Genomic DNA, 13,289 nt, shown 5'->3' on the forward strand with positions numbered 1-13,289 from the left:
ATGGGAAATTATGAAATAAATATTGTATAAATAAATTATACAACTTCCATTAAAATGAATATGTATCCTAAAATAATATAAAGATTTTGTTAACTAAAAATATAATTCCTTTCTTTTTTCTGCCAAGTATTTCTCATAATAACATGTACACTTACTGATTATAGTTTTCTGAGTCACCTTTGTCTGCTTTTATAGGAAGCTCGGGAGAAAAGGGAAAAAAGAAATAAATGTACCTCCCTTTTCATTCTACTTCTATCTTTCTCAGATAAGTAATATATGCTCAAATAGTCATTTGCTAATCTTTGAATTAAAATATTAGTTTGAAGCAGAAACCTCTTTGGTTGTCTGGACACTATCATTTGGTTCCAATTCAGTCAGTGTAGGGGCATGAGCTAGTAGAGACAAGCTATTAATAGTTTTGACCACTACAGTAGCTAGGGTAATATAAAAGAAGAGAGGGAATTTTATTTTTATATGTTACTGGTGTTTTTTACATGACTCTTAATTCCCAAAGATTTCCTAAACATACTCAAGAGAATTCTTCTTGTAACAAATAAGAAGAGTTAAACAAAATAAAATATCTATCTGGAAACACATGCCTTGTTCCACATGTCTGGTCTACCATCTTTCTGCCAAGAGGCATGCTTCATCATCAATAGAATTCTTTGTAAAAGAACTCTGAATGAACAGAAGGAAGAGAAATCAAAGGCACACAAAAATCAGAAAGATGCTGTAGATATGACTGAAGGCAAAGATGCAGGAGAATAAAAAAGAGATAAAGGTAACTTAATGGATAAGCAGATAAGCATAATATGATGATGATTATCAAGAAGAGCCCAAGAACAGAAACACTTTATGCAGCTGACATTCCACTAAGGTTTTATTTTCTTGGGCAAAACATATTCTCTTTAAAATTGCATATTTGACACCTTATCACCAATCATTTATAACTTAGAGCAGTAATTAGTTTCATTTTCATTTGCTCCTTGACAGCTAGATAAGAAAGAAGTGATGAGAAATTAAAAATCTTCAAGGAAAATATGAAAGGTAATTTTTGGATAACAGATAATAAATGTCAGGTAGAAGCTAGCCCAGGTGGGGTCCTACAGGAAGAGAAGAGCCAACAATAAGATGAGAAAAGATTGAAGACAAACTATTTACTTTATAAGGGTGGGGAATTTATAATACAATGAAAAGAATACTAATCTAGATTAAAATATCTGAATTTTAGTCCAAATTTCATCACTTACTAGCAGTATAAACTTAAGCAATTTATCTCTAAAATGTTCAGGTTCCTCGTCTGTATTATGGAGAAGTACTAGTGTTGATGAGGATCAATGAGGACCATTTGGGGTCCTTAGAGAAAAGAATTTCAGGGAGCAAGTCAATTCTCAGTCAAAGCAGATTTTGATGTGAACAGCAAGGTAGACTTAGTCCTTAAGGAACCAGCAGTGAACTAGACAAAGAGTCCTATAATAAATTATACCAGTTTCTGGGCCAGATATCATGGGCTGAGTTGGTTCTTATATGATCTGCAGGAACAGAAAAACAACATGCAGTTGCCTACTCAGTCAGGTGCAGGGGACTTGTGTTGTGCTACATGTTTCAAAGAACTAAGGTTATGTACACAGTCATATATATCCCAAGTCCTAAAAAACAGTCTTTGTTACTGGGCAAAGATTCCAGTGTTGCTGGGCAAGTTTTCCACTGGGCAGGATGCAAGGTTTAAGCCAATCCCATTAGTGTTAATTTCCTTATTGGACTGAGGACTTATAAAGGCATTTGCAACTATTTGTCAAAAATCTTAATGCAGTTTTAAGTTATTTTAAAAGTTCTACAACTTTTTGGACACCCTATATAAATGTGAGTCGTCACTTAGAGTAAGTAAGGGAGAAAAAGGAACAGACAGATGATATAAGAGATGTTGACAGTAAACTTTAAAACATCTATATATATATATATATATCATTTGAATTTGAAATAAAAAATGATAGAGGGAGCACCTCTGGATTTTAAGGAAAAGAAAAAAAATGATCTCAAAAATAAGCAGAAAGGCAAGATGGAAGTAAATAGTAAAGATAGTAAAGGAAGAAATAGTAAAGGGTAACCTACAAAATGGGGTTAAAAATGTCTAACCCAATGCTGGAAATGTTTCATAGCTAAATATTTTCCTTTTAAGTCACTGAATGTTACCCTACTTGCTGGAAAGACTGACTTTATCTCCAAAAAAAATGTCCCATTACTATGCCATTAAGATCTAATCTATGGGTCTTATTGTTGTTCATTACTCTAAAAAAAAAAAAAAAATATATATATATATATATATATATATATATATATATATATATATATATATCTCCTGCCATGTTGTCCAATGCCATGTTATTGGTTCTTTCTGGCCTTGTTCCTGATCTTCGTATTTCAAAAAATGTTTAATCTTGGAATTTCACTTAGGGATTAAGGCCTCTTCACTCTGGAACAGCCTATCACCTCTGTAGCTACTTACCATGGAATATTCCTCTACACAGCTCAAATCCTAGCCCCCCTAACATTTCTGAGTTCCTCCAGAAGAGTCCTCCTTGGCCCTGTTTCTGATGATGCATGTTCCTGATGTGTTAAAATAATGCCTTTGGCCCAAGTATATTCTTCCTTATTGACTCCGCTTTTCAAATTCCTTTTGTGTATTATTTTCCCACATTAGAATGTAAGTTCCTTGACAGCAAGAACTATCTTTCTACAGGCTTATATTTGCATGTCCAGTCCTTAGCACAGTTGTCTGCCACATAGCACTAATAAATTCTTGTTTCTTATCTTCCTGAAATCATAGCTTTCCAAAGAAAATTAGCCTAATTGAGTTAGGCTGAGACTTGAAATAAATCTTTCTTTTTACAGATTACATTTAAATTTTCCGTAAGGAAAAATAACCTCTATCAATGTCATATCTAAGTTTTGAGTTTGGAAATTGGAAATATTTTTCATCTTTTACATTAAAAGATCTCCTTAAATAACAGAATGTCAACTTAGGTCAGCCTGGGAAGATATTCAGTAAATTTCATCTCTTGTATTTCTTAGCTGTACATACTTGAAAGATTGCAAAAATGTTTATAACAAATTCTAGAAAAACAAAACTAAAACAACCAAATATGTAGCTAATGATGCAGTCCTACCTTGAATGCTCCTTTTAAAGAATGCCTTACATCCTTCACACGACCACACACCATAATGGTAACCAGAAGCATAATCATTGCAGACAGCACAGAAGTGGGCATCCCTCTTTGAGCCTGGGCTATTGATAATGGGGCTGTTACAAATGTTCCCATTAACTTTTCTTTTCATTGTCTCTCTAATGGCAAAGAAAATATCAGAAAAAAAACAAAATAAAAATTTATTTCTAAAGACAATAAAGCAAATAGCACAAGAATTCATTGTCACTTTCCTTGACTTTTTCTTTTTTTGGTGAGGCAAACACAGGTCCTCCTGATTCCAAGACCAGTGTTCAATCCACTGCATCATCTAGCTGCTCCTACTTGATTTTTTTCTTTATTCTCTGGGAGTTATTATCACTATTTTCCAGTGATGGTTATGGCAAAGGTTTTAGCTCCTCCAATATATATGTGGTCACAAAGAATGGATATAATCTTGGAGCAGTCAAAAGCCAATGGATTTATACAAACTAATGCATGTTATGACAGCATTAATAGTCAATTTAATTATAACTTTCACTATACCATTTCATAAGGTAGTCTATGCAATAAACAAAGACTATATGAGCACTTTCCATGCCACATTTTCAGAGCTGGTTTTATCTAAGGTTGAGTAGAAAGCTATTTTGCTACAATGCTTTCAAGGGCAGTAAAAAGAGTCTTACATAGATTGCAATATATCTCATTAAACCTTTATAATTTCTTTGAGCAAAGCTTTTCATTCCATAATGAAGTTTTAAATTATTTTAATAGAAAGCTTAGAATAGCAATAGTCTCAGGAAAGATAATACATAAATTTAAATTGTAGACAGCTTTGTGTACTGAAGAGAGATCTACTTTTGCAATCAGATAATCTGGGTTCAAATTCTAGTTTTGACACTTCTTGGCTATGTGAAAATGTTCAAGGTATTTCATCTCTCCAAGTCTCAGTTTCATCTATAAAATGAGGATAATAGATTCAGGCTGGAGCCAACTCAAATTGGCTCAAGATAATAAGCATGTAAGTATAAGCATTTATATCTCAGAAATGAGCAAATGCTACAAAGTAGGGCTTGATTTATTGTCCTATTGACTGTTTAGACGTAAGAAAATGATAAAAAAAAAAAAAGATAGTAATGGTAGATTGAACTTAAAAGCATAATATGCATGCCTTTTTGTTGTTGCTTCAAGAGCCCATTGTTAAACATTTAACAGCACACTGCTGATAACAATACTTGCATTGATAAAGTCACAGGAATTATTATGAGGAAAGCATTTGGTAAACCTCAAAGTTACATTAAATCACTCATTTTTATTAGTTATATAAAATATAAGGTTTCTCTTAGGATAGTGTCTCATATATTAGTGTCTCACTGGCAATTAATAATTGGGAAGGCAATAGTTTCAGGTGTTTCATGAAGAAAGATGTAAAGAAGCGATAGGTTTCCATCTAATTCTCTAATTCTCAGTATACTGAATTCCATAAATTACTTTTTTTCAGCTACAGCACAGAATAGATACATCTATAAATGTCAAAAGAAAAAAAATCATTAAAAATACAAGTGAATTTCCTTGTTTCATTATAGAAATGAGGAATTATGCATATGGCTTACTGCATAGGATGTCAGAGTTTTTTATATATTGTTTTTTACAGAATTTGCTTTCCCTTTTTTTTTTTTTTTTTTAGTGTTCCAAGAAGGCTTTATTTTTTAAAAATTTTTTTATAATATTATCCCTTGTATTCATTTTTCCAAATTATCCCCCCCTCCCTCCACTCCCTCCCCCCGATGACAGGCAATCCCATACATTTTACATGTGTTACAATATAACCTAGATACAATACATGTGTGTAAATACCATTTTCTTGTTGCACAAAAAGCATTAGATTCCAAGTAACCTGGGCAGACAGACAGTAGTGCTAACAATTTACATTCACTTCCCAGTGTTCCTTCTCTGGGGGTAGCTAGCTACCTCTGTCCATCATTGATCAACTGGAAGTGAGTTGGCTCTTCTTTATGTTGAAGATTTGCACTTCCATCAGAATACATCCTCATACAGTATTGTTGTTGAAGTGTACAGTGATCTTCTGGTTCTGCTCATTTCACTCAGCATCAGTTGATGTAAGTCTCTCCAGCCTTCATATACCATAATTTACCCAACCATTCTCCAACTGATGGACATCCATTCAACTTCCAGTTTCTGGCTACAACAAAAAGAGCTGCCACAAACATTTTGGCACATACAGGTCCCTTTCCCCTTCTCAGTATTTCTTTGGGATATAAGCCCAATAGCAGCAATGCTGGGTCAAAGGGTATGCACAGTTTGATAACTTTTTGGGCATAATTCCAAATTGCTCTCCAGAATGGCTGGATTCTTTCACAACTCCACCAGCAATGTATTAGTGTCCCAGTTTTCCCACATCCCCTCCAACATTCATCATTATTTGTTCCTGTCATCTTAGCCAATCTGACAGGTGTGTAGTGGTATCTCAGAGTTGTCTTAATTTGCATTTCTCTAATCAGTAGTGATTGGGAACACTTTCATATGAGTGGATATAGTTTCAATCTCATCATCTGAGAATTGTCTGTTCATATCCTTTGACCATTTATCAATTGGAGAATGGTTTGGTTTCCTATAAATCAGGGTCAGTTCTCTATATATTTTGGAAATGATACCTTTGTCAGAACCTTTACTTTTAAAAATATTTTCCCAATTTGTTACTTCCCTTCTAATCTTGTTTGCATTAGTATTGTTTGTACAGAAACTTTTTAGTTTGATGTAATCAAAATCTTCTATTTTGTGATCAATAATGATCTCTAGTTCTCCTCTGGTCATAAATTCCTTCCTCCTCCACAAGTCTGAGAGGTAGACTATTTTCTGTTTCTCTAATCTATTTATGATCTCATTCTTTATGCCTAAATCATGGACCCATTTTGAGCTTATCTTGGTATATGGTGTTAAGTGTGGATCCATATCTAAATTCTGCCATACTAATTTCCAGTTTTCCCAACAGTTTTTTCCAAATAATGAATTTTTATCCCTAATGTTGGTATCTTTGGGTTTGTCAAAGATTAGATTGTTATAGATGTACCCTTTTTTGTCCTTTGTATCTAATCTGTTCCACTGATCTACCGGTCTATTTCTTAGCCAATACCAAATGGTTTTGGTGACTGCTGTTATATAATATAGCTTTAGATCAGGTACACCTAGACCACCTTCCTCTGACTTTTTTTTTCATTAGTTCCCTTGCAATTCTCGGCCTTTTATTCTTCCATATGAATTTTGTTGTTATTTTTTCTAGGTCATTAAAATAGCTTCTTGGGAGTCTGATTGGTATAGCACTAAATAAATAGATTAGTTTGGGGAGTATTGTCATCTTTATTATATTCGCTCGGCCTATCCAAGAGCACTGAATGTCTTTCCAATTATTTAAATCTGACTTTATTTTTGTGGCAAGTATTTTGTAATTTTTCTCATATAATTCCTGACTAATCTTTGGTAGATGGATTCCCAAATACTTTATACTCTCAACATTTGTTTGGAATGGAATTTCTCTTTGTATCTCTTGCTGTTGCATTTTGTTGGTGATATATAAAAATGCTGAGGATTTATGTGGATTTATTTTGTATCCTGCCACTTTGCTGAAATTCTGAATTATTTCTAATAGCTTTTTAGCAGAGTCTTTGGGGTTCTCTAAGTATACCATCATGTCATCTGCAAAGAGTGATAGTTTGATTTCCTCATTTCCTACTCTAATTCCTTGAATCTCTTTCTCGGCTCTTATTGCCGAGGCTAGCATTTCTAGTACTATATTGAATAGTAATGGTGATAGTGGGCAACCTTGTTTCACTCCTGATCTTACTGGGAAAGGTTGCAGTTTATTTCTATTGCATATTATGCTTACTGACGGTCTTAAATATATGCTCCTGATTATTCTAAGGAATAGTCCATTTATTCCTATATTTTCAAGAGTTTTTAGTAGGAATGGATGTTGGATTTTGTCAAATGCTTTTTCTGCATCTATTGAGATGATCATATGGTTTTTATTAATTTGATTATTCATATGGTCAATTATATTAATAATTTTCCTAATATTAAACCAGCCCTGCATTCCTGGTATAAATCCTACTTGATCATAGTGTATTATCCTGGAGATGATTTTCTGAAGTCTTTTTGCTAATATCTTATTTAAGATTTTAGCATCAATATTCATTAAGGAAATTGGTCTATAATTTTCTTTCTCAGTTTTTGATCGACCTGGTTTAGGTATCAGTACCATGTCTGTGTCATAAAAGGAGTTTGGTAGGACTCCTTCATCCCCTATTTTTTCAAATAGTTTATATAGCATTGGGGCTAATTGTTCTTTAAATGTTTGGTAGAATTCACATGTGAATCCATCTGGTCCTGGGGATTTTTTCCTAGGGAGTTGATGCTTTCCCTTTCTTTATACTTTAGGAAGCATATCCCTCTGGAAGAGAATGAGTAGAATTTAGGCAATATAGAAGATATAAAAAGATATCAATAAAACATATTTGATAAAAAAAAATGTAGAGTATGTGCCAAAATGTTTGTGGCAGCTCTTTTTGTTGTAGCTAGAAACTGGAAGATGAATGGACGTCCATCAGTTGGAGAATGGTTGGGTAAATTATGGTATATGAAGGTTATGGAATATTATTGTTCTGTAAGAAATGACCAGCAGGAGGAATACAGAGAGGCTTGGAGAGACTTACATCAACTGATGCTGAGTGAAATGAGCAGAACCAGAAGATCACTATACACTTCAACAACAATACTGTATGAGGATATATTCTGATGGAAGTGGAAATCTTCAACATAAAGAAAAGCCAACTCACTTCCAGTTGATCAATGATGGACAGAGGTAGCTACACCCAGAGAAGGAACACTGGGAAGTGAATGTAAATTGTTAGCACTAATATCTGTCTGCCCAGGTTACATGTACCTTCGGAATCTAATGCTTTTTGTGCAACAAGAAAATGGTATTTACACACATGTATTGTATCTAGGTTATATTGTAACGCATGTAAAATGTATGGGATTGCCTGTCATCGGGGGGAGGGAGTGGAGGGAGGGAGGGGATAATTTGGAAAAATGAATGCAAGGGATAATATTATTAAAAAATATATTTAAAAAATGTAGAAACCCAAAATGAAGAATGAAAAAGCTTTTGTAAATCTCTCATAATTGAATTGATAAATTTCAAAGTTCACAATGGCAAAAAATGCTAGAACTTTTTCTCCCCACTCACATTGAAAAAAAAATGATTCTGGAATGGATAGTGGCATTCATAGCAAAACATTTCAGTGGATTGATTATGTCATTGATGTGGGTACTTCCTCCATTAAAGCTGAAGGGACCAACCTTATCTTCTATGTTTTACTCTAAATGTTCCAAAAGAAATATACCTAAGATAGTAGAATTTTTTGCTTTATTTTGTCTTGATTTTTTAATGACTTTTTTGATTTTATATCACTTCCATTCCTGTTATTCTCCCCTGCCCTCCTCAGCAAACCAAATTTATATTTATAAATATATATACACATGTATGTATATATACACATATATCCAAAGCGCTATATATATATATATATATATATACATACACACACACACACACACACACACACACACACACTCATATATATATATATATATATATATATCTTTATAGAGAGAGATACCGCTATATCTATAAACATAAATGCGATGGAGCTCTATAGCTATACTTATAGATATAAATATTAAAGAGAAGGTAGAAAACAGCAGTTTAGCACAACTAAGTAATACATCAATACAGGTCTGCAGTATATGCCAATATACCATACTTATAGATCAACTTTTCCAGTGAAAGGAGAGGTATATTTTAAAATTTTTTCAGGAATAAGCTTGATCATACAACAGTATTCCATTTCTTTTTGTTATCATTCTTTCTATAATAGTTCCCCATTTTCTCAGGAGCCTGACCCTTTATGCAAGCTCAGATGCTTTGATCAGAATTCCAACTTCAAAATAGAATGGAAAGAGGAAATTACAATTTCCATCCTATCTTTGGTTTTTTGGAACAGGTCTATCCCACAGAAATCATCTTCAGGGGAGGCTAAGGGAGGGAAAGAAAACTATACTCATGAAAGAATTTATAATTTTGTGATTTTGTACCTTTGCTCCTCAGACAAATTAGACATTTCTCTTTCTATTCAATTTTTCTTCCTTGATTTTATTTTGAACATATATCTTTATATTGCGGAAAAATATTGTTTCCCTGCTTCTCTTTATCTCACGCTATATTAATTCATCTAAGTCTTCCCAAACTTCTCTGGATTCTTCATATCCACTTTTTTTACAATGTAGTAAAATTCCATCATATTAATATACTATAATTTGTTTAATCAGTTCTCAATCAAAAAGAACCTAATTTATTTCCAATTCTTTGACATCTTAAAAAGTGGTGCTTTGAATATTTTAGGAATATATGGAACACTTTGACCTCCTTGGGACAGAAACATTTCTATTTGTGTGTATTTAAAGAAGAATGTGTCCCAAGTTTATGGAGAAAATATTTTGTAACTATTATCTTTACTATGCCATCAAATAAATTACCTTTGCTTCCAGTTAATTGTGTCTATGAGATAACTGTTAATAAAAAGGATACTTGTAAGGGCTCATGTGCTAATAGCTTAGGAGCCATAGGATTCCTCCTAAAGCCCAAAGTAGCAGAGACACCCTGGGGATGTAACCTACTAATATAAATTGGGCAAGCATCCCAGAAGGGATGCTATGCAAATTACACAGGAAACTAGCATAAGTATGTAAGAATAAAAGTCATCCCCTAATAGTTAAGTGGTCAAAACACATAAACAAGAATTTCTCAAAAGAAGCTGTTGTTCAGTCATTTTTTTCTAGTCATTTATGACTATTTGGGGTTTCCTTGGCAAAGATACAAAAGCAGTTTGCTATTTCCTTCTCCAACTCATTTTACAGATAAGTAAACAGAGGCCAACAGGGTTAAGTGATTTGCTAAGGGTCACACAACTAATCAGTATCTGAGGACAGATTTGAACTCAGGAAGATGAGTCTTCCTTCCTAATTTCTGGCCAGGCATTCGATCTAAGCTGCCACCTAGCTAACCTAGTTAAAAGAAATGCCCATAAAATAAATACAAGTATCTATTTTATATTTTGTCATTTGGAGGCCTTTATTTAAAAAAAAACAAATTCAAACTATATTGAACTTGGTTAGACAAATGTATAGGAAAGTCATATCTTTATGGGTAGACAACCATAATCAATTACAAAATTGTGACAGAGATGGAAAAAATATATATATTAAATTTCCCTATGCTTGGATGTCACAGAATTATTAAAATTTTAGGAAAGTTTAAAAATTTACTCTAACATCTAACCAACCAGATTTTTAATCTGTTTTCACAAGACTACATTATTATTTTACTCCAGAGGTTTATGGTAAAAAAAATAAGTAAAATAAGCCAAAACATTTCCTTCTCTGTCTTCATGACTAATATTTTAAGTCATATTTTTACTATAATTGTTGCTATGGAAATAGAAGTTGAATATCAAATTATAATTTCTTTACAAAGGGAAGCCAAAGAACTCCAATAGAGAGGGAAATAGTTCTGTTACAAATTCTGATATCTTCATCAAGAAAATATGACTTGTATCTAATCCTTGTTCTCTGAAAGCAATAGTTGTAAAGAGAAGACCAGTTTTGCTCTAGGCTGCTACTTTGAATGTAGATTAAATATCATGAAGTCTGCTTTATTTAACAGCTTTTCCTTGGGAATATTTTTAAAACAAATAAAATCTGAAGGTTTAAATAGGAGAAAACAACCCATCAATTGATTACACATTCTAAGATTACAAATATGGGCTGATAAAGTGAATTCACATCAACTAGCTACCTACAAATGCCTACCTGTTTGAATCACAATTGCAAACAAATCACTCAGGAGTAGTTTTGATTGAAATGTACAGACAGACATCTGTCTTATTCATTTTTCTTTGCCCAAATAAGATCATTTAGGCTTAAAAAAATTCAAATTATTTCACGAATAAATTGAATTAGCTATTGGCTATTGACCTAGTTGTTAGACATAGAGCTAAAAGGAACCCCATAGACCATCTGTATTGACCCCCTTATTTTTATAGATGAGGAAACTGACACACAGAGAAGTACCTTGTCTAAAGTCACTCATGGAAAAAGTAGCAAATCTGGAATTTGAACCTAGATCCTTTTACTCAAAATGTAGATGTTTTTCCACAGCACTATGTTGCCTCCAAGTAATGGCTTATTTTTCATTTTATTTTGTATTATATACAGTGTATTTCATCTATGGGAATTTCCAATCTATTTAATCCCCCAAACTTTTAGTCTTATAGAACTACCTTGTGTGACATAACTGTTAAATATAAAGAAAGGACTTAAACCTGAATTTTTACTCCAAATTCATTCTATTTTATCATGGGGCCTATATTTTAAAAACATTAGAAAGGAAAATCAAGCCTAATTTTTTCACCTTTCCCACTAGAATTCAGAATAGAATTCATATATCACTATCACTTTCAATGGAAATAAAATTCCAAAATACATGAAGGGATAATTGGCCTGAACCAATTAATAAAGGAATACCAGTGATGCATAGCTTTCAATTAGTGAGTTTAAGAGATAAAATAAAATCATTACTCAGCAATATCTTTTAACAAGACTTTAACAGAAGTGAATGTTTGGGATAGAGGGAGAGAAACAATCACCTAAATATAATGAACTCTAAACAAATTTTTTTCAAACTGAGGACAGAAGGACAGGACTCTCAAGAGCATTTCAAGATCAGGGAAACCAGAATTGCAGGAATTCAAATAAAATTTTTGTAAGGATAGCTGTATCCTCATACATATTATATTAACCATTCTAGGACCTTACTAGATCCTTACCTAACTCTCTTTCCAGACTCTACATTCTTTTTTAAAGTATTGTATTTATTTTACTAAGATCAAACTCATCATTTCTTATAGCACAGTACTATTCCATCATAGTAATATACCACAACTTGTTCAGCCATTTGCCATGTTGTAGGCATTCCTTCAATTTCTAGTTCTTTGCCACTACCAAGAGAACTGCTGTAAATATTTTAGAAAATAAAGGTTGTTTTTCTTTTTCCCTAATCCTCTTTGGAAATAGATTTAGTAGCAGTATTGATGGGTCAAAGGGTATATAGGCATCTTAACAACTCTGGGCACAATACCGGATTGCTCTCCAAAATGGTTGGATCAGTTCACAATCTCGACAACAATGAATTTACCTTCTGATGCAATGTTAAAAGGATGACAATGCTAAGAATTTCCAAGAAACTCTTTGAAAGTGATATCAGTGACATCTATATGACCATAAAACATTCTTGCAATTAAATACAAGTTAAGTCTGGAGAAGGACTCATGTGATAAACACTCTTTTATTGTTTACTCACTTCAGTCATATCTTAAATTCATGATTCCACTTGGAATTTTCTTTGCAGAAATACCAGAGTAGTATTGCCATTTTCTTTTCTAGCTATTTTATAGATGCAGAAACTGAGACAAACAGGACTAAAGTACTTGTCTAGGGTCACACAACTAGTAAGTGACTGAGGTCAGATTTGAACTAGACCCAGTACTCTATCCACAATCCATCTACCTGCCATAATACAACACAGATAATATCAATTTGTGATTTTTTATGTCAATATGAGGCCAGAAGGAATTTGTTTCTATTTGAGTTTGACACCACTGAATTTTAGACATCTCCTTGGTGGCAATCTGTGGTAAATCATCATAATTCTTTTTGATAAACATTTTAAAACCCCATAGCAGCCCTGTGGTGATGAGCTTGACACTTTTGATAAATAATAAACTTTGAATTACATGAGAAAGCCTAGACAATGATACTTACGGAAAAGAGTTTTCTGCCAATAGGAATAGATAAAGGTTGTTCAGTTTATAAAAGGCTCCAATGTTTAATAACATATATCAGTTCAAAAGAAACTTGATATTTATTTTACAGAGTTCGTATCTTTTAAGAAACATAGTCAAAGATCAATCA

General features: G+C 32.9%; 1 protein-coding gene across 12 annotated transcripts in view; it reads right to left on the reverse strand.

The window, feature by feature from the left end:
* ESR2 (estrogen receptor 2) overlaps nt 1-13,289 on the reverse strand; it is a 124,809-nt gene that overhangs the window by 78,847 nt on the left and 32,673 nt on the right. For all 12 annotated transcript variants that reach the window (XM_074290349.1, XM_074290347.1, XM_074290351.1 and 9 more), the window contains exon 3: nt 3,168-3,343. In XM_074290349.1, the coding sequence (XP_074146450.1) occupies nt 3,168-3,343 (176 nt within the window). The remainder of the gene's footprint in view (nt 1-3,167; nt 3,344-13,289) is intronic.

This window comes from Sminthopsis crassicaudata, chromosome 2 (assembly GCF_048593235.1).
Source record: "Sminthopsis crassicaudata isolate SCR6 chromosome 2, ASM4859323v1, whole genome shotgun sequence".
Classification (NCBI taxonomy): domain Eukaryota; kingdom Metazoa; phylum Chordata; class Mammalia; order Dasyuromorphia; family Dasyuridae; genus Sminthopsis; species Sminthopsis crassicaudata.